The sequence below is a fragment of the Magnolia sinica genome, chromosome 4 (genome assembly GCF_029962835.1).
Source record: "Magnolia sinica isolate HGM2019 chromosome 4, MsV1, whole genome shotgun sequence".
Taxonomy (NCBI): domain Eukaryota; kingdom Viridiplantae; phylum Streptophyta; class Magnoliopsida; order Magnoliales; family Magnoliaceae; genus Magnolia; species Magnolia sinica.
This window is the reverse complement of record NC_080576.1, coordinates 46,073,704-46,100,664: the sequence shown is the minus strand read 5'-3', so window position 1 is coordinate 46,100,664 and position 26,961 is coordinate 46,073,704. Positions and strand designations below refer to the sequence as shown.

Below are 26,961 nucleotides of genomic sequence, written 5' to 3'. Positions count from 1 at the left end.
CACACCATGAGAAAACAGTAGTGATTGAATTACACCATTAAAAACCTCATTGGGCTAACTGTGCGGTCCACTTGAGATTTGGATCAAACTTATTTTTGAGCTCATACCATAAAATGACATGGAAAAATGGGTGGACAGAACGGATGAAACACATACCTCATGGTGGGGCCCATAGAGCACCAACCGGTATTAGCAAGATCAGATGCCAATCCATTTCCCAAACATGGAGTGGGATGGCCTCAATCCATGGGATTAGGAGACAATCCCTGACACAACCTAATCATTAGGTTTTGGTAATTCCATCCCACTTAAACCCATCTAATCCCAGGCTCCAAACACCAGCATCAGGCCCTCTCTTTGATGGTACTAGAAAGATTTGTTATTTTTATTTTTATTTTTCTAGACATGGTGTGTGCTTACCACTGAACTTCGGCAACTAATCGGGCCATAAATGGCATGCCAGTATGTCAATCAGGACCATCAAAATTGTCGAGACATTGTAAATGGTGTATAGACTGAAATTTATAGTTGACATACTCCCAAACTTCTAGTTGGTGGCCAGAAAATGGTCAGTGTAAAAATAAAAATAAAAATAAAAATAAAAAATCCTAGGGCCATACATTCATTGGATGGTTTTGGGACTATGGTCCAGAGGCAGTGGAGCATACGATGTTGACGGCCTGGATTGATAGATGACATGTAGGCTGATGTGTTGCCTCAATATGATAATGTGAAAAGCACATCACAATCTCATACCCCTTGAACCATTTTTTGAATATCAAGTATACCGTTTGCTTCAGCTGGTAACCCAGTGAACCCACCACAAATGGGCCACAACTTCCGATTGGCTCAACCCAAACGTTAGGTTCGGTTGGGCCAAAAATCTTCAACCCAACCCAACATGCACCCAAGTTGGGTTGGCCTTCGGGTTTGAGGCCCACAGCAACCCAACCTTACTTATTGTGCATACGTGTCATGAATAAATGTAACAACATGGCCCACAAGGAAAATAGGCGTTGGAAGTTCATGTTGGTTATCATAATCACAACTATCCCTACATAGAAAATAAGGTTCATGATTAGGGAATCAAAAAAAAAAAAAAAAACAGAGCTAAGTTTCAAGTGTCAACCTAAATTGTGTTAGATTATAGTATTCAATACCTTTGGTTGGGCCGATTCCTATAGATTTTGTATTGGTCTAATAAGCTTGAGTTAGATTATAGCACCTCTACACAACCACATGAATTGCACTCGTTGACAACCCTATCCATCTAATGGACCCGTTTCTGCCCCTTCATTATGCACTCCCACCAGATATCAACTTGTTGTTTGCAAGCTACAGTCTTGATGGTTCAAGTCTTTTCTTCTTTTTTTTATTGGTCCACTTGCTGAATACTTTCCCAATTCATAGGTAAAAGAGGAAGAAGTTGCTCTAAGGACATCCTATCACAGAACAACTTGCAATTCACCTTTAAATAGACAACCACATTGATTATCATAGGTAAAAGAGGAAGGTAAAATAACACATACAGCCACAGTTTTTACATTAGAAAAACAACCTATAAAACCATGCTATCTTATCATATTAACAGGGACAGGACACATTAAAACCGACAATATCTATTATTGCCTCAAGTACATACAGGGTCAAGATTGAAACCTCCAATATCCCAGCTATCAATTTCAATTACACCCATCTTCAGCTAATAATTGTTGGAAATGCAACCTTAATATCGCTCTCTCCACTTCCCCTGGGCATTCACCAGCTAACAGAATTTCATGCAAAGAAATCACAGGAATAGCTTGATCCATTCAGACCCACGATTGCCATTTCAAAATAAAGAAACTACATTTGCTGCCATTGTAGCCTGGTGATGCACTCGCCGGGGTTGAATCTTGTCAGGAATGGTCTGAGAACATCAATCATCTTGTTACCGTTTTTTATTCCTTCCTTCTATAGTTTTACTATCTGAAACCAGTGGTTTAACACAGAGCCGAGGCTTGACAGTGACGAGGTTGTGCGGAAGAACCGAGAGTGCAACGACTGACGATCCATTGGGTACCCCAGAAAGGGGGAGCAATTCAACAAGCACAGCAAGCTGCGAATTTCATTAGTCTAAACAGCATTAGAAATGAGAGATTGTGACTAGTTTGTGGAGTTGAATACTTGAGAAATCAGATCCTTGGTTGTAACTGCCCATCTTGCAGGGCACCAATTCAAATTGATACGATCGTCTGATAGAGGGCTCATCCAAAGATGGGGCCCACCAGATAAATGGCATACATTACTGAAAGGTGGACTGAACATGTACCATTTATCATGGAACAATAAGCACTTTGTTTCAATTGAGCACTGTACAATAGTTTGTTGATTAAATGGCATTTTCACTGCCTGTTCAAGGTGAATCAGAAAAATCAATGTGGGAATGTCTCTTTGGCTGAATATTCATCAAGAACTACTACCAGGATATGAATTGAAGAGGATTTCAATAAATAAAAAATAATAATAATCATAGTGTCTAATTATTAAAAAAAATGATAAAAAGTCTTAGATGATGATGATGATGAAAAGAAGTATGAAAAGCAATTGCAATTTGCCACCTCAGGAGATTTAAGGTCCACAACAGAATCAGCTGCAACATCTTTAACTGCTCCAGCCACAACGCTGAAGCATTTATTTCGGTCCAATAAAGTCAATTCATCAGAATCCTTTGGGTTCTTTTTCTGAATCTTCATCTCTGTCTCATCAATGCCTCTTCTATTATATCCAACCGCAAACTACACGATCAAGAAAAAGGAAAAAGGTTTCAAACTACACATGGTTCAAGCAATTGGCATTGCAGCTATAACAGAACATCAGTCACTAAATAGGTTTAAAATGTCGATAATATGCACTGACACCAAAAGATACCAGTCTATGAATCCCCGATGAGGCTGGCAGTGCTAACGATGCAGCATGGACACAGTTTGAATATGGATTTTACATACAAACATGGAAGTTATGAACACGATACCATGGGAAGCTTGCCTCATCATACCGCCCATGTTTGGCACTATGGGGCTCCCCCCATATTCGCAGTCCTGGCATGGCTGGTTGGGACCAAAAAAGTGGTAACGGTTAATAACCTCCACCATAGGAATTTGCCACTCACAAACGTGTGCATCATGTGCATGAAAGATGAGCAGTGGATCACCTTTTCCTTAACTGCACTTACGCAAAAGAACTGTGGCCAATTTCTTCTCCCTCTTTGGAAAATCGTGGGTGGTCCCAAAGTCAATGGAGAATTTTCTTTTAGACTGGCATGAGGGAGGGATAGGTGAAAAAGGTAGAGCCATATGGAGATTGGTATTACTGGTGGGAATCTGGTCTTCTTGGAAGGAAAGAAACAACTACTGTTTCAGAAACCAAAGTGGTTGGGTTTGGACTGTTTCAATAGGCAAAACAGCTTGTTCAGGGGGTGGGCTGTGGCTGTAAATATTGTAGATCTTAGCTTTTCTTTTCCATTTCTCTTGTCAGCTTTGTAAATTTCTTATTTTGTCAGATAAATAAATGATTGCCTTTCAAAAAAAAAAAAAAAAAAGTATTGAACACGATAGAAAACATATATCTTTACCTATTTTGAAGTAGAGGAATTATCAAAGGATCCTCAAAACCTAATGTTTTGCCCAATAGTTTCAGGTTTTCAGTTCTGACAGTTGGGCCCATGGTTGGATGATCCAGACTGTTGATCTGCTGGACCCCACCATAGATGGAATATGTCCTGAAAATCTCATGGACAGGACAATCCTAATCTTTCAATTTGCGCCCTACAAATAGAAGGCTAGAGAGAGAGAGAGAGAGAGAGCAGTGGTGCACATTCAACTGAAAGTCCCAAGAATGGTGGCTATGATCTTCCAAATTGAGCTGAAGGTTTTGAGGCATGGTCCGTCCAAAGAGGTATGCGATAGAACAGTGACCCGGTCCATTGAACCATGGGCCTCGCCTTTTCAGAATGGAAAATTAAAGTGCATTGACTCTGCAAAGCCCCAGGTCTGGAATCCTATTATTCCCCTTTTAAGTATCTGGCTAATATGATTTTATTGTATTATCTGGGTAAATATAATATCATATGACTGTATGGACGTGTCAGCGTGTTGGGTTTTCTACGGCCCGTGTGTGAATCCTTCTGAACATGCTGAAGTACTTGGAGGAATACTATGATTGCCATTTAATGATTGTGAGCTCTATCATTTCTTTGGGGAGCATGGTTTTTTTTTTCTTCCTTTTTTCTTTTTTTTTTCTTTTTGCGCGAATGTCAACAAAAAGAGAGTGCTCCTAAGGGATGATGAGGATTGAGGTGAGGGGCCATCCCAGACATAACCAACCTAGGAAAATACAAATGTCTCGATGCGCATAAAATTATTCCCTTTTGCGGCCCTTCAATTGCGGTAAACCCAAACCCCATTCAATAACCCAATCATAAAACAGCAGCAACCTGTCTATAGCTTCTATCTCACATGTGAGAGATCAATAGCACGAGTGAGCTGAAAACTTCCTGGATGCATCCAGCTCCCAACACCATGAATCTGCCACTGACTGACCAGGTACGACAACATTATGCATCTGAGCTTGGAGGCTGATGAACTCCATCATCTCTTCTGATAGGTTTCTGCAAAAACCAGGTTTCCATGCTATTCCATTCCCCACCTCTGCAAAGCACTGAGATATGAACTTTCCCTGATCCTGTGTGATCCTGAATAGCCTTGGTAATTCTTGTACAAAGGGAAACCTCCCAACACCCCTTATCTTCCCAAAATATGTTTCGAGCCCTGACCCCCATCATTTACAATATTGCCTGGGAACGTGCACTTGGTACTCCCATCACTGCCTTCCACAGCCCTTTTTTTAATTTTTTTTATTGGTTAGCACGTTAGTACACACACCCCACTTGGGAATCGATACCAAGAGTAGTGTTGAAACGAGGTTAGCATCACTCAACCTTCCACACCCCTAAAGCCCTATACCAGATGATATGTTTCCAAAGACTATTCATGATGCAGGACATGAAAATTAAATATGATATGCGAGATTTCAGGCTTAAAATCACGTTAGTTCAGAAACAATTACACAAATTCCATATCCCACATGAAAGTCCAAACATTCAACTCAGGGGAACCTATGCGGGTCCAGGCCTACACATAATAGGGCTGGATCAATAAAAATTATGCATCAAACGATATTCAAAGATAAGAAATAATCATCCACACATGTATAGTAATCAGTCCCTAATCCAAGGGATTCAGAAATTCCAATTCAGGGAACCCTAAGGTAAGAAAAGGGGCATAAAATTGGAGATTTGAGTAATTTATGGTTAGGTTTACAGATTTTGGGTGAAAGCGGAGTGAAAGAGAGGAGAGACGAACCAGAGTACCACACGCGTGGACAACAATAATGGCCCAGACGCACGTGCGTGTGATCCCGGCCGCACGTGTGTGGGGCCCACTATTCAGAAAAAGGTCACCTTGGCCCAAGTCGGCCAGGGATGAACTCCAAAACCCCCAAATCTCAGTTCAATCCGATGTACGGTTTGTGCGTGGTGCTCTACCGAAGTTTCATCTCTCCTATAGGGCCAGATTCTGAAATTCTGTTGTGGGGAAGAGAATTGCTGCAATAGATGATTAATTTGAAGTGTAGATAATGGGGTGAGATGAGAATAAGGGATAGTAGAAGATGAGTAGTAGAGATGGCGATGGATGGGGGCGAATCGGGATAGATGCGGCTTTGCACCACGGTAGTTAATCCTTCGATGAAGGGAGAGCTTCGCACCCAATTAGGCTTCACAACTCAGAGAGTAAGAAAATGCTGAATTTTTATTAATCTTCAATGAATCAAAAGAGCCACAAGGGGTGCCTATTTATAGGAAAACCCTATCCCCCAAAACTCGCACCATGTGCTCAACCTATTACTTGGCGATGAAGTAAACTAAAATAAAAACTTAAAAAAGAAATCTAAAGCGTTCATAATGTTATAAATAATATCAATAAGCAAGACCTAAAGTATAAGATCAATCCGACTAGTGGGCCACGATCATGAAATCCCATGATAGGCTTTACTTGACAATCGGGCCCACTCTTTTGAACCAAACTTCGTCTTCTAACTAGGAGACCCTCCCTGGACGTCATCATCGAGTCAAATCGACGGTGGGGTACGTACGTGCGTATGGGGGTGGCGTGCGTGTGCGTGTGCGCATGATGTCCCCATCAATTCTCCCTGGCTGCGAAGATTTCGCCACTGGTGAAATAAAACTCCTGAACAGCTCCGAGATATAAGAATCAAGTCTCTGAAGCTTCTCCTCAGTGAGCCACGTGCTGTCTGAAGCTGGGCGTGACTTCCATTTAATCAGGTACTTCTAAAACCCGCTGTCCGACGTTGAAACTATCTGATGGTCCAAAATATTCTCTATTTCCTCTCTGGGTGTGTGAAGGTTAGGTATAGGAGGCAGAGGCTGAAAAGAAAGGTCAGAAAGAGTAGGTATGGGAGGTAAAGGATGGAAAAATGGGTCGAGACGGGTAGGAATGGGAGGTAGATGCTGAAAAATGGGTCGGGACGGGTAGGTATGGGACGTAGAGGCTGGGAAAATGGGTCAGGAAGGATAGGTATGGAAGGTAGAGGATGGGAAAATGGGTCGGGAGGGGGCCATGGATCAAGGGATAAATCTGGAGAATCAGGATGGGTGGGCGAAGGGTCGGACAAAGTATCAGTGGTCCCCTGAAAAGTAACTAGATCCTCCACATTGAATGTGGAACTAATTCTCATAAAAGGTGGAAGATCTACCTCATACACATTGAGACCATTTCATTTTATAATTTTGAAGGGTCCAGCGCTACGCGCGTGTAACTTACGAACGGCCCTCAGAGGATACTGCTCGGGCCTGATGCGGACCATCACAAAGTCCTTGATATTGAATTCTTTGAAACGTTTATGCTAGTTTGCAGAAAATTTATAATGTTCATTACTAGTAGTGATCTTCTGCCTGATTTCTTGATGCCATGAATGAATGTGATGCGCAAAAGACTCTGCAAGCTTTGACGGCCTATGGAATAGTGACATAGGGACAAGATCAATAGGTTTCTCAGGTTTATAACCAGTAACGACTTCATAAGGACTGAGACCTATGGACCTATCGACAGAACTATTAAACGCAAACTCGGTTATAGGTATTACGGTGTCCCATGTTTTGGTGTGCTCTATATCCCTCCTAGGAGGAGACTCATCCTGTAGATCATCAGGAAAAACATCACGTAACTCATCCACTACCAGAATGGCCTCAGTGGGTAACTCTATACTAGCCTCTGGTGCACTCTCTCCAGCCACAAGGCCGCACATGTTGTACCCCTCAAAATAGTGGTCTTGATGTCCCTCATGGGGTTGGTGCACGGGTACACACCCATAATTGATTCCTTGACCAACTCCATTCATTGGTCTATCCTCCATGTCACCTGTCTGAGATTGGACATTTACCCCAATGGTGGGGTTTGTCCTGGCGATGGTCTTTAGTCGGGTAATGCGTACATCAAGCTGTTCAAAGCATTAGTCTATTTCCAAGCGCTTAATCAAAAACTCCAACTTTTGAGATAGCTTGTTTAGTGACTCTTGCAATTGTTCCATATTTAGTGTAGGGTGCCAACCAAAATGCAGCAATATAGTTGTAAAAATATAAGTTTTTTATATATATATAAAAAAAACAACCTAGTTTCTAAAAACGAAAAAGGAAAGTTTTTAAAACAAGTTAGGAAAGTTTCTCTATTAAAATTTAAAAATAAAAATAAAAACAAATTAGGAAAGTTTCTATAAAAAAAAAAAAAAAAGCAACCTAGTTTCTAAAAACGAAAAAGGAAAGTTTTTTAAAAAAACAAATTAGGAAAGTTTCTAAAAACAAAAAAGGAAAGTTTCTAAAAACAAATTAAGAAAGTTTCTAAAGAAACAAATTAGGAAAGCTTCTAAAATTTTTAAAAAAAAAAATTAAGAAAGTTTCTAAAGAAACAAATTAGGAAAGCTTCTTAAAATTTTTAAAAAAAAAAAAAAAAACAAATTAGAAAAGTTAAAAAAAAAAAAAACAACCTAGTTTCTCAAGAAAAAGAAAAAGGAAAGTTTCTAAAAATAGAAAGTAAGTTAGTTTCTTAAAAAAAAAAAAAAAAGGGAAAGTAAACTAGTTTCTAAAAAAGAAAAAGGAAAGGAAATTAGTTTCTAAAAACAGATTAAGAAAGTTTCTAAAAAACAGAAAAGGAAAGTTTCTAAACCTAGAAATAGAAAACTAAGTTAATTTCTAAAATAATTCAAGTAAGGGGATAACAGAAAATTTCAGCAGCTTATGTCAGGGTTTATGGACCTCTAAACAGCCATATATGATGAGAATTGATGCGTAATGGACATAAACAACCAAACCCTGAACATGTAATGAATTCCCCTACAAGAACCCTAGGCTTTGATACTAAATTTGATGCAAGACATGAAAATTAAATATGATATGCAAGATTTCGGGCTTAAGACGTTAGTTCAGAAACAATTATACAAATTCCATATCCCACATGAAAGTCCAAAGATTCAATTAAGGGGAATATATGCGGGTCCAAGCCTACACATGATAGGGCTGGATCAATAAAAATTATGAACCAAACGATACTCAAAGATAAGAAATAATCATCCACGCATAGTAATCAGTCCCTAATTCAAGGGATTCAGAAATTCCAATTTGGAGAACCCTAAGGTAAGAAAAGGGGCATAAAATTGGAGATTTTAGTAATTTAGGGTTAGGTTTAGGGATTTTGGGTGAAAGCGGAGTGAAAGAGAGGAGAGAGACGAACCAGAGAAGTACCGCACGCGTGGACAACAATAATGGCCCAGACGCACATGCGTGTGATCCCGGTCGCACGTGTGAGGCCCACTATTCAGAAAAAGGCCACCTTGGCCCAAGTCGGCAAGGAATGGACTCCAAAACCCCCAAATCTCAACTCAATCCGATGTACGGTTTGTGCGTGGTACTCCACTGAAGTTTCATCCCTCCTATAGAGTCAGATTCTGAAATTTTGCTGTGGGGAGGAGAATTGTTGCAATAGATGATTAATTAGAAGTGTAGATGATGAGGTGAGATGAGAAGAAGAGATGGTAGAAGATGGGTAGTAGAGATGGCGATGGATGGGAGCGAATCGGGATAGATGTGGCTTCGCACCACAGTAGTTAACCCTTCAATGAATGAAGGGTTTCGCACTCAATTAGGCTTCACAACTCAGAGAGTAGGAAAATGCAGAATTTTTATTAATCTCCAATGAATCAAAAGAGCTACAAGGGGTGTCTATTTATAGGAAAACCCTATACCCCAAAACTCGCGCCATGTTCACAACCTATTACTTGGCGATAAAGTAAACTAAAATAAAAACCAAACAAATAAATCTAAAGCATTCATGATGTTCTAAATAATATCAATAAGCAATACCTAAAGTATGAGATCAATCCGACTAGTGGGCCACGATCATAATATCCCATGATGGGCTTTACTTGACTATCGGGCCCACTCTTTTGAACCAAACTTCGTCTTCTAACTATGAGGCCCTCCCCGGACGTCGTCATTGAGCCAGATCGACAGTGGGGCCCTCCTTCGTATGTACGTGCATATGGGGGGTGGCGTGCGTGCATGTGTGCGCATGATGTCCCCATCAATCCACCCCTGCCGTGCCATACTTTCTGATAATGATATGTTTCCAAAGACTACACCCAGATCCATAGCTCAAGTGGTAGACTAAGTGAAAGATACCTCATTTCAACGCTGTGGTCTTAGCATCGATTCCCTAGTGGGGGTGGCTAACAGTGAAGTGTGATCTGACAGTGGGTGTACTAACAAGCTAACAAAACAAAACAAAAAAAAATGTTTCCAAAGACTATCATCATCTGTGTCATACCGCCACAGCCATTTACTAGGTACACTTTGGTGAGTACGGTTAGTGTTTTAGTACAGTCGTCGATGTATGTGCATGGCGGTGTATTCGAGTGTGAGAGAATACATATATTCAGTTGCCCCATGGTGCATATCACCATATCCTTGGAGATAATGGTGTATCTTTTGGATTTGAATTGCATTTATTTTTGAGCTTATCTTTTGTAACGAGTGGTCTATAAATAAGAGCTAGTAGATGAGAGAGAGATGAAGAAAATATTATATTCTCCTCTCTCTTCCTCCTCTCCACATCTTCGACAATGTAGTCCTTTAGTTTAAGAATTAGGAACAACAAAGAAAGAATGCCTCTGCGGTGAGCAGGCTTGAAACCAAGAGCCATATCTTTTAATGATGAAAATGGATGTAGGATTCAAATAAAAACCATCTCAATAAGAATATTAAGGAGCACTAAGAAACAAAAGAGAAGTTAATAGGTAGGTCAAAGGCCTTGTGTAGGTGGGCAACATGAACCCAAATGGAAGATGCCTTTAAAGAGAAGCATCCAAAGGGGGTCCCAAGGGACCTTTGGCAGGGCTTACCTCTAAGGTTAAAACCACATATGACATGGCAACCTAGCTTAAGACAATCCCCGCTCAAATATTTGTTTGAGAAGTCATTTGCACGTCGCAAACCGATCATGAAATATTTGTTAAGACTTTGAATGACACACACATCTTTGAGGAACCACTACCCGAAATGGTCACACACATGATCGGGCAGCTCTTCACTCCACGAGCCATCACATTTTTAGACAATAAGCTGCCACTAGAAGGGTGCGACCATGGGAGACCATTGAATATAATTGTTTGTCACAAGGATTGCAAGATCCCAGTCGTACTCATTGACAACGGTTCAAGTTTAAATGTCAGCCCACTACGAACCGCCATGTATCACGGATAATAACAATCCATGTTCAGGCCAAGTAGCATGAACGTGAGAGCATTGGACATAATCTTCATTCAATCTCCTCCTCAGTTGGCCTTGGCTACGCAAAGTCGGGGTCATACCTTTGACTCTTCACTAGAGAGTTAAGTATGTCCTCAAGGACAAGGTGCTCCCATCTTGGTTGACCTTGAAAACTTTTTCCCACAGAAGCAGTCCATCCTGGGGAACCAAATATCCCAATCATCAATGCTTGACATCCCGAGAAGGACCTTCTGTACCATAGCTTTTAGTTTGAAACAATGAATCACATGTCAATGGCATGTCCTCTAGCATCAAACTACATCTTCACTCTAGCTGAGCGTCAAATCCTCGGCTATCAGCTCGAACATCAAGACACCGCCAAGGTGATTGGGGTTGGAGAGAAAATGGGCAAGACCAGACTAGGATATGAGCTTCCCCTAGAAGACGAGCTTAAGGAGCCAAGTCCCAAGTGGAGATGGGAGGGGTTAGGAGATGGGAAGTCCCCTTTCCCTCGCCACCATCAAATTCATTAGCGCCAAAATCATCCACCCGGGCGAAAGGCTAGGTCCCGCTTCACCAAAACCCAGCCACCAGGTTAGCCTCACTGATGCAAGGACGTGATGGCCTAACCATAGATGCATGTATAATCAAGTTGAAGAGATTCAAATAATAAAATGAGGCAACTAACTATTATCAATTATGTTGATTAAGTAAATCTCAACATAGAGATGAAATCATTCCGTCGGGATCATGCCCCTTAGCATAGAATCATGGAAACAGTAAAAAGGGAGGACTTAGGGACATGGGGATATCCCAGATCTAGCATAAGCCAGTCCACAGTCAAGTTGGAATCCGATTCTCCTGATCAGCCATCCCTCTTTTCCGTTCAAACCAAAAGGGAAATCCAGAGAGGAACGAAAGAAATGAAGAAGAGAGATGTTTCGAGATGAGAGGGTGTACGAATTTTAGGGAATCAAAGAAAATAAGACGAACCTTTTCCTGCACCTCGAAGATCTGGAAAGATGGAAATCTGAAAACCGGATGGAATCCTCAACACCCAAGGGGTCAATCCTGAAAACCTGATCTCTTTGATAAAAGAAGAAGAAAACATACAAATTCATATTCATTCAATAATAATAAAATAGGGTTTCTCACAGTGTATATTAGGGGTGCACATTGAACCGGTAGAACCGTGGAACCGGACCGGAACCGACCAAACGATTCGGTTTGGTCCGGTTCTAGAGTGCACCGGTTCCGATTCCGATTCCAAAAATCAAAGAACCGGTTACATCGGTTCGGTTCTCGGTTTGGGGTTATGTAGAACCGAACCGAACCGTGAACCGATCCGTAGAACCAAACCATGGATCCGATCCGTAGAACCGAACCGTGGAACCGAACCTGGAACCGAACTTGGAACCGAAACAAGAACCCTTTGATTGTTGCCATATTTGACTCATGATTTATGGTTTATAATGCACCATTTAATTATTTTCATAAATGTATTTTTGCACACCTTATACAATATCTAAACCATTCATCAAATGGACCACAACATGGATGGACATGCGCTAGATAATAAAATTAAACATGCAATTGGGCTGGATTATAAAAAGCCCAAAACCGTGGAACTAACGGTTCCGGTTCGGTTCTAGGGTGCCAACGGTCCGGTTCCGGTTCCGAATATCTTAGAACCGTTAGGAACGGTTCAGTTCCAGTTTCACCCCAGAACCGGACCAAACCGACCCGTGTGCACCCCTAGTGTATATATAAGCCATAGAAAAAAGTAATAGTGCACTAAAGCCCCTGAAAACAATAAAAGTAACAAAAGATGAAAAAAATTAAAAAGTGCACTAAAGTCCCTAAAAACAAGGCAAAGAACAAAAAAGGCCTAAAACTAAAAACACTCGTATGACAAGGTGTAAAATCCGGCCTGCAGTCATGCCACTTCTGCACTCATAACGAGTCAGAAAATGGGTTTAATGAACCCAGAGTCCATCCACATCAACTCCTCCGCTCCGGTACTCCGTCAGCGACACTTCCTCCTCTAGTACACTCTAAGAGCCTGTTTGATTTTCAGGGTGTAGTGAAATCACGGGGATTTCACCCATCATGAATGGGTATCGTGTTTGGTAGGAAGAGTATTTACACTGGATACTCTCCCACAGGGAAATGGCTTTTCACTCGCTTCTGCAGACGAGTGAAACGAGGAAATCCAGGCAAAATCCTCGGTTACGCTCAAGGCATCGACATGACTATTCCAGGTTTCCGTAGTCCGCGTGAGCATGCACCAGAGGACACCTTCATAGCTGCCTATATTATGAAAATTCCTTTCCTTATCTTTCACCCATGAAACCCTCCTGCGCAGTAGCTGTTCTCTCCAACGCTACTAAGGATGATGTTTACGAGTGTTGTCTGCAGAGGGGATAATACCTACCAATGTGATAACTAAATCGGCCTTTTCTTCCTCCTTACAGGTGAGAGAAGGTTGATATTGTTGGTGAAGAAGACCAACCTTGGTTGCGGAGTAGGGACTTTTCCCAAAGGAACGACTCGTAAAACTGGTATGTACTCTAAACCTTTTGTACAAAATCCTTCGTCTTGGTCGTTTTGGTGAGGCGGACATGATGAACGTCTTCGATTGGGCCACCTGCTACAGGTAGTTGCACCAAAACCATTGCTGAAACAGAGAGAGAAATAGAGTTTTTATTTCTTTTTGGTTTGGTTTTGTAAGAAAACTCTATTTCTCGAATTGAGAAAATCTGAGATTATTGAATCTTTTCTTTCGTCTTTGGATGCTGAAATAGGCTTACGGTTTTCTCCATCAACCCATCTCAGATCTTTCAAGCCTGGTGTGGTCCACTGGAGCTTTGGATATGATAAAAGGGATGAACGGAGTTTGCTACTCCCCTGCCACCAACCCCGTGGCTAGTGTTCGATGCTCTGTGGGCCCCACCATGATGTATGATTTCATCCATTCCATTCATCCATTTTTACAGATCATTTGAGGGCTTTATCCAAAAGTGAGAGGGATATAGATCTCAGGTGGACCACACCACAAGGAAAAAACATAGTGATTGGGTATCCACCATTAAGGCTCCTAAGGCCCACTGTTTCGGATATTTGACATCCAATATGTTGATTACGTCATACAGACCCAGATGAAGGGAAAAACCAAATATCAGCTTGAAAAAAAACTTTTATGGCCCCAAAACAGTTGTTAATGGTCGACGTTCATTCAACACTGTTTCCGGTCATCAGGTCCACTTGAGATTCGAATATACCTCATTTTTGGTCTCGTACCATAAAATGATCTGGAAGAAAAGTTAAACGGCATGGATGAAACACATACACCATGGTGGGCCCCACAGAGCACCCAGCCAATGTCTGGTGGCAGGGGGAGTAGCCAATCCTTTCCTACTTGGGGGTGGTGTGACTTCACGGTCAATCCTCTGGCGCCCTTCTGGCATCTGAGAAGACCCTTCTTCTCTCTTTCTTGGATGCAGATTGCATCCTAACCCCAACCGTCTCCAGCTGTGAATGGGCAGGAGATGAACACATCCTTATCCACACAGTCCTTCCATTTTCTTCCTATCATTTTATGGTATAATCTAAAAAACTTTTCTCACGCAATAATCAAGCGGACCACACAGGAAGCAAAAGTGGTGAGTATTCTCACCGTTGGAACTTTTCTAGGGCCCACCGTGATGTTTATTTGCCATCCAACCTGATCATCAAGTTACATGGATAGATGGTGCAGATAAGGCCCATAGATCACGTTCGCCACTCAAAGCTCCCACCCGTTCGCAGCTAGAGACGGGCGGGGGTAGGACGCAACCAGCATTCCTCTTTCTTTCCTCTTTTTTCCTCTTTTGCTTTTTCTTTTTATTCAGTTCGTTTTGCATCTGGCGTGAGTCATGGGGGAATCATGTGCCGCCAGTTACTGGGGTCCGTGTGATGAGATGGTCTTGTGATTTGAACCGTTAATTTTCCGTTTCTACCATAGATGAGTTATTTCCCCGCTGAAATCGCTGTAAAGTGATAATCCTGGCCTTCGATTTTTAATGTTAAATTTAGGCCACTGAAAGTCTGGTTGTTGTTATTCTGGATTTAACTATGGATTCCGACAGACAAGACTGTCCGTTCCATGGAAGTTTCATGCAGTGGATTGTGTAGTGTAGATTGCAGAATATGGACGGTTCTGATCAGTGGATCACTCAGCATGTACGCCCCAGTTGAAGGATGCACTGCTGGTTTGTGTTTCGCTGAGGCATGTTCACATATAGCGGCTGTACATGAACTGTAACATACATCCCTTTCTTTATCCGAACACATCATTGTTGTAGGAAATCAGATTCGTCAAAAACATGGCCTGATCCATGATAATTATTTCAATATTCTTCTTAAGTGGGACCCAACTGAACAAGAATATTCAAACGAAGGTATGGATCATTATAATATGGACCAATATCAACATTTTTTTCTGATTTTCATAATGTACGGTTATTATCTTGTGTCTCATCTTTTGCACGGATCGGATTTTCTTAAATCTGATATATTATCAACTCAAGAAGAATATTCAAACGAATTGTGTGGATCATTACATGAAGGTCACAGCCAGTCGTTGTATGTGATCATTTCTATATTAATTAACGTTGATTAGTATTAGTTGATTTTACTAGGGTGATTAGGGATTTAATGGTCAACATAAAAAGTTGGACTTTTCTGTGACTTCATCTTGCTTCCGCCGCATCGGTTCTTCTTGCGTATATTTTCAGGACGTTAATGCATTTTTTCTTGATTTTCGATGGATGATTTTTTGATGGATGACTTTTGAATGGCCTCAATCTCTGACACCTGTTCCTTGAGTCAAGACCCTTTTCGTAAATCCAATGCATGGCACAGATCGCCCACACCATGTGATCTGGCATCTATACATGTGGCAGTCATCTCCCTTTTCACAAAACACCAGTGTTCCCAGTGGTGTGCATCTGCCTAATTTTTGGGATCCCTTGCTAAAATGAGCTGGAAAAACGGATAGAAGTTGTGGATATACAGCACATACATCAAGGTGGCCCCCACACGATAAGGCTAATACTCACTACGGTGTGGAACCCAGGATAACCTAATCCGCTCCCTTCAAATAGTGGGGCCCATGTACAGGGGCCTATTGCTAGAAAATCAAATTGATGTGGGATGATTATATGACTTTTCTATTCCCCCATTAAACTCTATAGTATCAAACAATGGAGTATCAAATAACTGTCCATAAACTAATATATTAAGATGGGCAGATGGACTACAATTAGTATGGTCAACAATACAGTTGGTCATCCATGAAAATTTTAGACATCCTAAAAAATTATCATGTCATCGTTCTAATCAAATTCACATGCATCCTGTATAGAGAGAGGTGAATCACTATGGCTAGGAGCGACTGGACGGACGAAGAGTTGGAATTTTTTGCAGTAATATTGGCTGCGGGATCTGCTACAATAGCAGCTAGGGAGTATTGTCGCACGTACCTCTTTCGAAACCCTCCCAGGTCTACTGATTATGACCGTACCCGTATTATCAATGGGATTATTAGGGCAAGAGAGACTGATTGTGTTTCGCAACTACGGATGAAAAAGATTACGTTCTTTAATCTTTGCTCAATCTTGCGAGATAAGGGACTGTTGGCGGATGCGAAGCACGAAAGTATGGAAAAACAACTTGTCATGTTTCTTCATACATTAAGCCACAATGTCCAGAACCGAGTGATTGGACATCATTTTATAAGGTCAAGCGAAACTGTGAGTCGATACTTTAATCGAGTCTTGGATGTAGTCATCCCTTTATATGCGGACTTTGTTACACTACCTACACTCGATAGTGCTGTCTATCGAAACAGGAAAGGATACATATCACAAAATGTCCTGGCTGCTTGCTTGCAAGTTCGACATGAAGTTCGTGTACATGCTAGCGGGATGGGAAGGTTCCGCATCCGATGCACGCGTTTTACAGAGTGCCTTGACTCACTCAAGCGATCCTTTCGTAATACCCCGTGGTAAACCCATGTACATCAAGTACTCTGATGGCTTTATAACATCAAACGAATAAGAATTGGTATTGATCAGAAATTATTTCTACAATGTAGGTAAATACTACGTAGTTGATGCAAGATATGCACACTCACCTGGTTTCATGGCCTCATATCGTGGTGTACGTTACCATCTCAATGAGTATCGTACTGGTCGGAAACCATCCAATGCTCGGGAGTTATTCAATTATCGCCATGCACAACTAAGGAATGTAATAGAAAGATGTTTTGGAGTTTTGAAAGCCAGGTTCCCAATTCTGAAGACTGCTCCACAATATCCGATACAAACTCAAGTAAAGATAATGCTAGCTTGTTGTGTGTTACACAACTTCACAAGGATATCTGGAGACGATGACATGTTTGAGTTTGAGGAGTCGTCAAGTTGTGGTGCCAATGGTGTGATCCCATCACCTACAAAAGTATCTGTCCTCGATGAAGGTCGTGTGCTTTTGAATGTCACTCCACAAGAAAGAGATGAGTGGGCCAGAAAACGCGATGAAATAGCTGCCAGAATGTGGAACCAAGCTAATCTAGTAAGTCAAACAAATTAAATGCATTGTAATGAGACGTACATCAACGATGGTTTTTGGAGTATCATTCAAGACTGTCCAAATTAGATCACTAATTTCTTTGGGACATATTTTGTTTTATTTAATATGCAAGCTTTTTTTTTCTTTTTTTTCTTTTAAAAAAAAAAGCCTGGATGGACTTCATATTATTTACTCATGCGGTAGAATGATTTTTTGAACTTGTCAACGCATCATTTATCTTCTCACAGATTAAGGTAGACCAAAGTGGCTCCATGTCAACGAATAGACGATCTATACTATCTACGCCGACGAAATATCACCTGGGATCACCTAGTAGTACCCTAAGGAGATCGCCCAGGAAGCATACACTAAACAGTGGAACTGATGACCAGTCCTATGGAGGTGTCCTTCGTTGGACGGACGACATGGACGACGTCCTAATTGACGGACTAATGGAGCTAGTCATTGCTGGAAGACGAAGTGGTGCTGGATTTAAAATAGAATCCTTTACAGGAATTGTTGAAAATATGATGTTGAAGCTACGCCTCAAGATCACTACTGTGAACGTAAAAAATCGCATCCGCACAGTGAAAAAAAACTTCTTCATTGTCAAAGATCTACGGAGTGCGTCTAGTTTTGGATGGGATCCAGACCTATAGCTTGTCGTCGCATCAAATGAAGTGTGGTTGGACTACATTAAGGTATAGTTTCTTTAACAGTTACATCATATCTCATTATACAAAGTGCAATGTTAATGACTGGTTCTTTTTTTGTGTTATGTCTAGTCTCATCCAGATGCTGCCCAGTTTCGCGGCAAACTCATGCCCAGATATGATGATCTCGAGTTTATTTTCGAAAATGACAGGGCTACTAGTAAAGCATCTGCCACTGGCAACTTCCCTCCCTGTGCAACCACTCCTCGATGGAGAGATACAGATGTGTCATCCAACCACACTGTTGATCTGAATGATAATATTAACCTAATATCTTTTGAAGATCGCGGCGATGATGCACCGCATATCCATTGGTCTGATGACAGCCCTGGAGGCGACAACATTCCTCATCTGAGTCCCACACAGCACGGGAATGCCTCCCGCAACAGGAATTCCACGGTTAATTCTAAAAAGAGACCGAGGGTGGAGCGACCTGTTGATATGATTGGCACCGGGATGGTTGATATTGGGGGTGCCATGAAGTCAATTGCCATTTCAATCGACAGGGGTCCGAACTTTGGTCGGATGGCTCAAATTATACTGGCTTTGGAAGAGTTGGAGGGACTGACGGCTAATGAGGTCTTATGGGTGACGAAGTTGCTATCGAAAGAAGAAGCGTATGGGACCTCCTTCCTTAACTTTGCTAGAGAGAAGAGAATTTCATTCATAAGAATGTTGCTGAATGGGGTGGACCTCAAGTATGAAAGAACATTTTGCCTAGTTTGACTGGCTGGAAGTAGTGATTCGTAGGCTTTGCCTTTAAGACAATTTTTAATTATATTATTTTTTGGACTTGTAAAACTTAATTTTGGATATTTCTACTTGTTTCTTATTGCACTTTTGGATAACACATCACTCGTTGCTAATACCTGAACACAGCACGTGCATTGATAGGGATTATTGTTATTGATTTGAACTACATGCAGGCTTAAGTTTCGCGCAAGTTATGGCGACACTTGCGCCACTGACATATTACCCAATAGATAATATGACTTCTTTTGTTTGGACAGATAATGAAAATTTATGTTGCCTTCGTAAGAAGACAACTAGGTATTTATTACTCGTGGGAGGAATGTAAGGCTCAAGTCGAGGGCTACTCTAATGCTTGGTTCAAATCTTTCAAGTATGCAGAGGAGGCATTTATTGCCTGGAGCAGGTTCGTAGGTGACGTCGTACCTAATCAGGCAACCCTTGGTGTATCCGATGCGTCTGGATTTTACTACCCGAGTCACGATCTTCCATATCCGACAACACCAGTGACTTCACGGACAACCCACCCAGGGACGTATTGTGGTTGTAGTGACGTCCCTCGTGACTCGTTGCTAGTTTTGTATATTGTTTTCAGTGTTGTTGTCATAGTTATGGTTTTCCAGTTAATGGTCCTATATCGGTGATGTATGTGTGGTGGATATTCTTTCGGATTGTTGAACAATTTATCTTTTTATTTTTTGGGTAGATTTCTTTTGGATGGACAACTTGCTATTTTATAGTTATTATAATATTTTCTCGTTGTACTTTAACCGTTCATAACTTGGGTGAGCAATGTGGCAAGCGCGTGGCCTACTTTATATTGAATCCAGGTAACTCATCAAATAGGTATGGATTTACCTGGGTAGCAAATTAGTGGGTGTTTCCCTGACTTTGGGCCCACCTTGATGTATGTGTTGTATATCCATGCCGTCAATCAGTAGTCGAGATCATTTTAGGACATGGCCCCAAAAAATGAAGCAAATCCAAATCTCAAGTGGACCACACAACAGGGATTGAATACCCACCATTAAAAACTTCGTGGAACACAAGTTTTGGATAAAGCTGATATTCGTGTTTTACCTCCATCCAGGTCTGTGTGACCTTATCAACAGGTTGGATAGAAACGGGACATTATGGTGGGCCCAAGGAAGTTCCCATATAGGTGGTTGATCAAGTGGGGCCCACTTCCCATTACAATCTCATAATACGATTTGCCAGTTGTGCCATTTGGGGGAAGGGTTGTGATAGAGTGCAAGGTGTTAATGGTTGGATGTTTGTGATTACAGGATCAGATCAATCATCAATCATGACCTTGAACGTGGGCCCCTCTTTTATGTCTCAACGATCAGGATCTAGTGGGGTATGCTAACCACTCGTGTGCTTTTGGTAGTAAGCAAATGATCATTACAAACTATAGATGATCGCTTTCTTTTCAACACATTGTAATCCTCGCACATTTTAGCGATGTGGATCTCAATCATGATGTGTATGTAGAGTCCAGATGAAAAAAATAATGAATGGATATTCACCCATAAAACTTTAATATCAGCTTCATCCAAAACTTTAATCACTCCCAAAACGCTTTTAATGGTCAAAATTCATTCAACACTGTTTCCTGTAATGTGGTCCACTTGAGATTGAGATATACGGACCATTTTTTTCTTACATCATAAAATGATATATAAAAATAGATGGACGGCATGGATGACACACATACATGATGGTGGGCCCCACAGAGTACCGACCAGCAGCCAATGGGTGTTGTTAGGGCGGAGTAGCCAATCCGTCCCCACTCTGCCCTCCTGCATTTTTCGTGCCTCATCAAACGCGGGAATTGCAATTGCTCACCTTTTTTGGAAATTTTTCAAACACGTGAAATCCAAATGATGACTTTCGACACTTCACTGCATTTCCCTGAGAAGTAATAAATGATCAAGGAAAATGCATTTACCAGCGAATTCGAAAAACAAACAGGCCCTAAAGGGTGCACCACTGATGTCCGCATCAATTCTCCTCGGGTAAGAATAATTCACCACCGGTGAAAGTGAACACCTGTATATCTTGAGCAAATCAAGGTCGATGCGCTACAGCTTTGTCTCTATGATCCATGAGTTATCTGTAACGGGCCTATTCCTCCACTTGACTAGGAATTTCTAAAAACCCCCGAAGTGAGTGGAAACCGCTCGGAGTCCAAAATTTCCACTACTTCATCTATTCTCGGTGCAGGTGGAAGAGAAGGTAAGATGGGTACAGGAAGGTCAGGCTATGGCCAAGGTCCATATATAGGGGGTTTGGGAAGAAGCAAGGGAATCAATAGATAGAGGTGATGGCTTGTGATAGGGAACTAGATCTTCCACATTAAATGTAGAACCGATGCCCATGGTAGTAGGGATATCAACAACATAAGCATTAGACCCCCAACCTTTTCACAATTTTATGTGGGCCTATGCTATGGGCACGAAGCTTCTCTTCATGAATCCAGGTGGAAACCAGACCTAATACAAATCATGACATCATCTCCAGATTGAAATTCCCTAAATCTCTTATGAGTGTCGGAAAGAAAGTTTATGATGTTCATTACTTGAATTAATCTTCCTCCTGATCTTGCAATGCAATGCACGTATATACTGGGTGAAGGACTCTCCTAACTCTGAAGGACGTTGTGGGGTAGCCATGGGGATCAAATCTATGGGGGCTCAAGGTCTAAGATCTAAAATAATTTCGAACAGGCTCATTCATGTGGACCTGTTCACTGAAGAATTATATGCAAACTCTGCTATGGGAAGAACAGTGTCCCAGGTCCTGTGGTGGTCTCTAATCAGACATCTTGACAAATTCCCTAGGCTACGGTTCACTACCTATGTTTGACCATCCGACTGGGGATGATATGCCGAAGAAAATTGGAGCCTCAAACCCAAAATATGTCAAAGAGTCTTCCAAAAATAACTAGTGAACCTAGTATATCTGTCAGACACGATGGATCTAGGCACTCCATGAAGTCGCACAACCTCCTGAAAGAATAACTTAGTAACGTGCGAGGCATCTGATACCATATTTATTGTAGACGTAATGCGTTCTAGGTAGCGGCCCTCTTGGTCGACCCGTAATTCCGTGAGTTGGTTGGCGTGGTGCACAATCGATGTAAGTAAAACGCCATGCGTGTTACATCGCTTCTCAGGATTGGATGTTGCAAATAGTCGCTCCATGAACACATCGTGTTACGTAAATCCTCCAACTGCGTCGTTGTGTTGACTTAAGATGTTCGCGTAAATTCACGCTAACATGGGACACGCCGGAGAATATCCGTAGTGTGCTAATATGGGCCAAGTTAGATGTATTAAACTGCTTTCCACATTGTGATTATGGTTGCTGAGTGTGATGGATTTTGCTAGGCATGCATAACATATAGATTGTTACGCATATCGATACCCTTGTATATGTGGAATCCGAGAAGTATTGATGCCTTATTCTTTGTTATCCTTATGAATTATGTTAATTATTGTAAACTTTAAAAGAATGACCATCACTATGAGTAAGGTGTTGACCCTCTCCAACCGTATAGATGATGCAGGTGACGAACAGATTGAAGACCCAGAGAATCACCTCCCTGAGGAAGATTATACTGAATAAACAAGAAAATAGTTTCATGATTTAGTTTTTATTTACGTTTTCACTGCAGCTTGATTTTGTAATTAGCTCTCATCTGAGAGAGCATTTGATGATTCATTGAACTTTTCTTCCTTTTCAAATGGAATAATAAATACAGGGAATTTCATTTTCATGAATTGGTACTTGAGTACTCAGAATTTATAAATTTAATCACACTATCTAAACGACGAGTGAATGGGATTAACGCCAAAATTCCCAGGGCGAGCAAAGACTCATGCGTTAGAAATTCGGGGCGTTACATCTGAGGTCTTATAACAGGGTAAGAAATAGGCCATCTTAGAAAATCAATCAACAACCACAAGTATGGAATCGTGCTTACGAATAGTCTTGGGAAGTCCAAGCACGAAGTCCATACTGACTTCTTGCCACAAGGCATGTGGAATTGGCAAAGGAGTATATAAACCAGTATTTTGCTTCCTCTACTTTGCCAATTGAAATGTCCGACATTGCCCTACAATCTTAGCCACATCTCGCTGGAGATTAGACCAATAGAAACGATCAGAAATAAGGGCAACTATTTTATCTCGACCAAAGTGACCAGCCATCCCTCCAGCATGCAACTCCCAAACTAGAAATCATGGAGTGATGTGCGTGAGATACAGAGGGTGGGCAGAAACAGTTATGGTAACCATCAGATCGTGAGAAGGATCCAGAATGGTTGGATCAAAGCTATATATAGAAGAAGACTTCAACAGGAAAGGGTCTCACACCAACCCAAACAAATCAATTATCCTGTCAAATTTACATTCCATAGTGTAATCGCAGCTTTTATCGAGTAATCCATTTCCTTTAGAGTAAGCATTTACTTATTGCATTCACTTGCTATCTTTAGTATAATCCGTAGCATAAGTACAGTAGTCGATAGCCAGAATCTAGCGATCAAATTTTCAATTATCACTTTACGTTCCACCCTTTATGCATTAAGAAAGTCCTTTAGTACGGAAGGCAAGGAGAAACCCATTATCAGAGGACGAACTCCACCCTATGACTATCGCCTGATCCATTTACACTCTAAGCGAATAATCAAATAGGCGACCGATCTCCTCAGACTTCGTTCATACCTAGTGTCTGCCTACTTTGGCGCTCAAGGTCATTGTTGTTCAGTTTGAATTGGAACCGCAGTCCCAATTCCGGCACGCCCACGCACCCGTCACCTGTGCTAAGAAGAGGAACGTCGAAACAACAGCGAACAATTTTCTGGCACGCCCAGTGGGACCTGCATTATTATAGGTCACCGATTCGATCATTGCCAGAATGCAACGGAGTGGCAAATTTGTCACGAATGAACCCGCAACACCAACAGCACCGCCCTTGGCGGATGACATGCAGTTTCAGGCACCTCCAAGTGAAATTAATTTGAACGTTAATCCTACGGAAAATCAAGGCCAGCCGTCGATGGCTCGCCTTATTCTTCCGAACGAGCTATCAATGGTACTCAGGGATGTGCATACAAGCATCCAGTTGGTGCAAGAAAATGCAAGAATTTAAGCAGAACAACTCCATCCACGGGCTGACAGTATTAATCGTTATATGGCCAATCAAACCGAGACCATGCAGCGATTGTTAGCCGTTGTGATGAAGTGAACGCAGCCTACGCAGCAAAATAATGGTAGTTCGGTTGGTAATGTTGTCCCTTTCCTGCCAACACCACCATTGCAGCATAATACGCCACCTACTCCTTGGGATGTGAGAATTCCCCCGCCTCCTGCAAAGGTCAGGAGACCGGAGCAGGAAGCTAGAAGTTATGATAATAGAAATCAAGGACCGCCAATGGGATTCTACCCTTCACAAGGTCTTAGATTTCAGGAGAATATTAATAGATTTGGTTCAGATCATCCACCAGCCATGGAACTTCCATGGGTTAATCATGACCAAATATTGCAACTAGTGCAAGAAGTCACGGGCCAAGTATTGGGCCGCAACGCTATTCCTACTTATCATAAACCTTACCCAGAATGGGTAGATCGGCAACACCCCTTGCCGAGGAATTATCAACCAGACTTCGCTCTGTTTTCAGGGGAGCACAGTCAATCAACCATCAAACATGTTGGCCGATTCACCATGCAATGTGGTGAACTAGCAAATAATGATTATTATAAATTACAACTATTCGGTCATTAGCTAATTGTTGCAGCCTTCACATGGTATTCTAATTTGTTGCCAGATTCAATACATAGCTGGCAAGAGTTGGACGAAAGGTTTCATGCTCAATTCTTTTCTAAGAACAGAGACATCACCATGGTCGATCTCACATGATTCTGGCAATTGCCCGGTGAATCATGCGAAAATTATATCATGCAATTTAAACGGGTAAAGAGTCATTGTAAGGTGTTCATGACCGAAGCCGAATTTGTGCAACTCGCACAAGACGGTTTAGAATACAAGCTCCGCAAAAAGTTTGTAAGCTCGGAGTTTGCTAATTTATATGACCTCACTAAGAAGGTCTCTCGATATGAAGAGTTGCTTCAAGGGGCTAGGTAGGCAAAGTCGTCAATTAGAACGTATTATAACAATCTTAATTATGAAATTGCAATCGTCGAGGTGGTGGCTAAGAAACCACCAGTTCGCTCAGCATTGGTCACAGCAAAATTGATGCAGGACATGAAAATTAAATGACATGCAAGATCTCAGTCTTTAGATCATACTAGTTCAAGACAATTACATAATAATTCCACATCCTACACAAAAGCTCAAGCATTCAAACAAGGGGAATCTGCACAGGTTACACAGGCTAGGGCTGGATCTGTAAAAAATTATAAACCAAACGATGCTCAAAGATAAGTAATAATCATCCACACATGCACAGCAATCAGTCCCTAATCCAAGGGATTCACCAATTTCAATTCAAGGAACCCTAGGGTGAGAAAAGGGGCAAATAAATTAAGAATAATGCAATCTAGGGTTAGGGTTTATGAAAAACAGATATGAGAGGGTAAAATAAGAAGAAAACCTGAACTGGAAGACAGTTCCCGCATGCGGACAGAGGGCTAGGTCTGACGCATTGCGTAGGGGCCTGGCCGCACGTGCGAGGGAGTCCCACACCTGGAAACCGACTCCTTGGCTCTGGTCGACCAGGGTTGGGCTCCAAACCCCTAAGTTTCAGGTCGATCCAAGTTACGGGCTGCGCGTGGTGTTCCACCGAAGTTTCAGCCCTCCTGCAGGGCCAGATTCTGGAAACTGGCTATAGGGAGAAGATTTGCTGCAAAAACTAATGGATTCGAGGCGAGGATGGCTGTAGAAGGTGAGAAGTATGGATGATAGGCGATAGGGGTGAATTGAGATAGATGTGGTTTCCCATCACGATAGTTAGCACTTCGATGAAGGGAGGGCTTCGCACCCGATTGGATTTTTCCACAACTCAGGAACTCAGAGGAGTAGAAAAAAATGCAGGAATTTTTTTATTAATCTTCAATGAATAAAAAAGCTACAAGGGGTGCCTATTTATAAGAAAAAAACCAATACCCCAAACTTGCGCCATATGCACAACCTATTACTTGGCGATGAAGTAAACCAAAATAAAAACTAATTAAAGAAATCTAATGCGTCCATGATATTCCAAATAACATTAATAAGCAAAACTTAAAATATAAGATTAATCAGACTAGTGGGCAACGATCATGAGATCCCATGATGGGCTTTACTTGACTACTGAGCCCACTCTAACAAACCAAAACTTATTCTTCTAACTAGGAGGCTCTCCCTGGACATCGTCATCGATCCAAATCGACGATGGGGCCCTCCTTCCCTTGGCGTACGTGCGTAGGAGGCGGCACGCGTATGCGTGTGCGCGTGATGTCCCCATCAACTCTCCCCAATTGCGAAGATTTCGCCACTGACAAAACAAACTCCTGAACCGCTCCAAGATGTTAAGATCAAGTCTCTGAAGCTCCTTAGTGAGCCACGTGCTGTCTGAAGCTGGGCGTGACTTCCACTTAACCAGGTACTTCCGAAACCCGCCGTCCGACGTTGAAACTATCTGATAGTCCAGAATATCCTCTATTTCCTCTCTAGGTGTGGGAAGGGTAGGTATGAGAGGTGGAGGCTAAGAAGTTGGGTCGGGACGGGTAGGTTTGTGAGGTAGAGGCTGAGAAAATGAGTCAGGAAGGGTAGGTATGGGACGTAGTAACTGGGAAGGTGGGTCAGGACGGATGGGTATGGGAGGTAAAGGCTGGGAAGATAGGTCGGAAGGGGGCCATGGATCAAGGAAAAAGTCTGGGGAATCAGGATGGCTAAGTGATAGGCTAGACAATGTATCAGTGGTCCCCTGAAATGCAACTAGATCTTCCACATTGAATGTGGAACTAATTCCCATGGAAGGTGGAAGATCCATCACATACGCATTGA

The 26,961-nt window shown here is 41.8% G+C and overlaps 1 protein-coding gene across 3 annotated transcripts in view; it reads right to left on the bottom strand.

Moving 5' to 3' along the window:
* Window positions 1-1,514: 1,514 nt before the first annotated feature.
* LOC131243077 (uncharacterized) overlaps window positions 1,515-26,961 on the bottom strand; it is a 64,796-nt gene continuing 39,349 nt past the window's right edge. For 2 of the 3 annotated variants that reach the window (XM_058242153.1, XM_058242154.1), the window contains exons 6-7: window positions 2,601-2,777; window positions 2,131-2,391 (exon numbers count right to left, since the gene is read on the bottom strand). In XM_058242153.1, the coding sequence (XP_058098136.1) occupies window positions 2,146-2,391; window positions 2,601-2,777 (423 nt within the window). In that variant the 3' untranslated portion in view covers window positions 2,131-2,145. Of the gene's footprint in view, window positions 2,099-2,130; window positions 2,392-2,600; window positions 2,778-26,961 lie in introns of those variants that run through there. The other variant, XM_058242156.1, reaches the window with a different exon arrangement.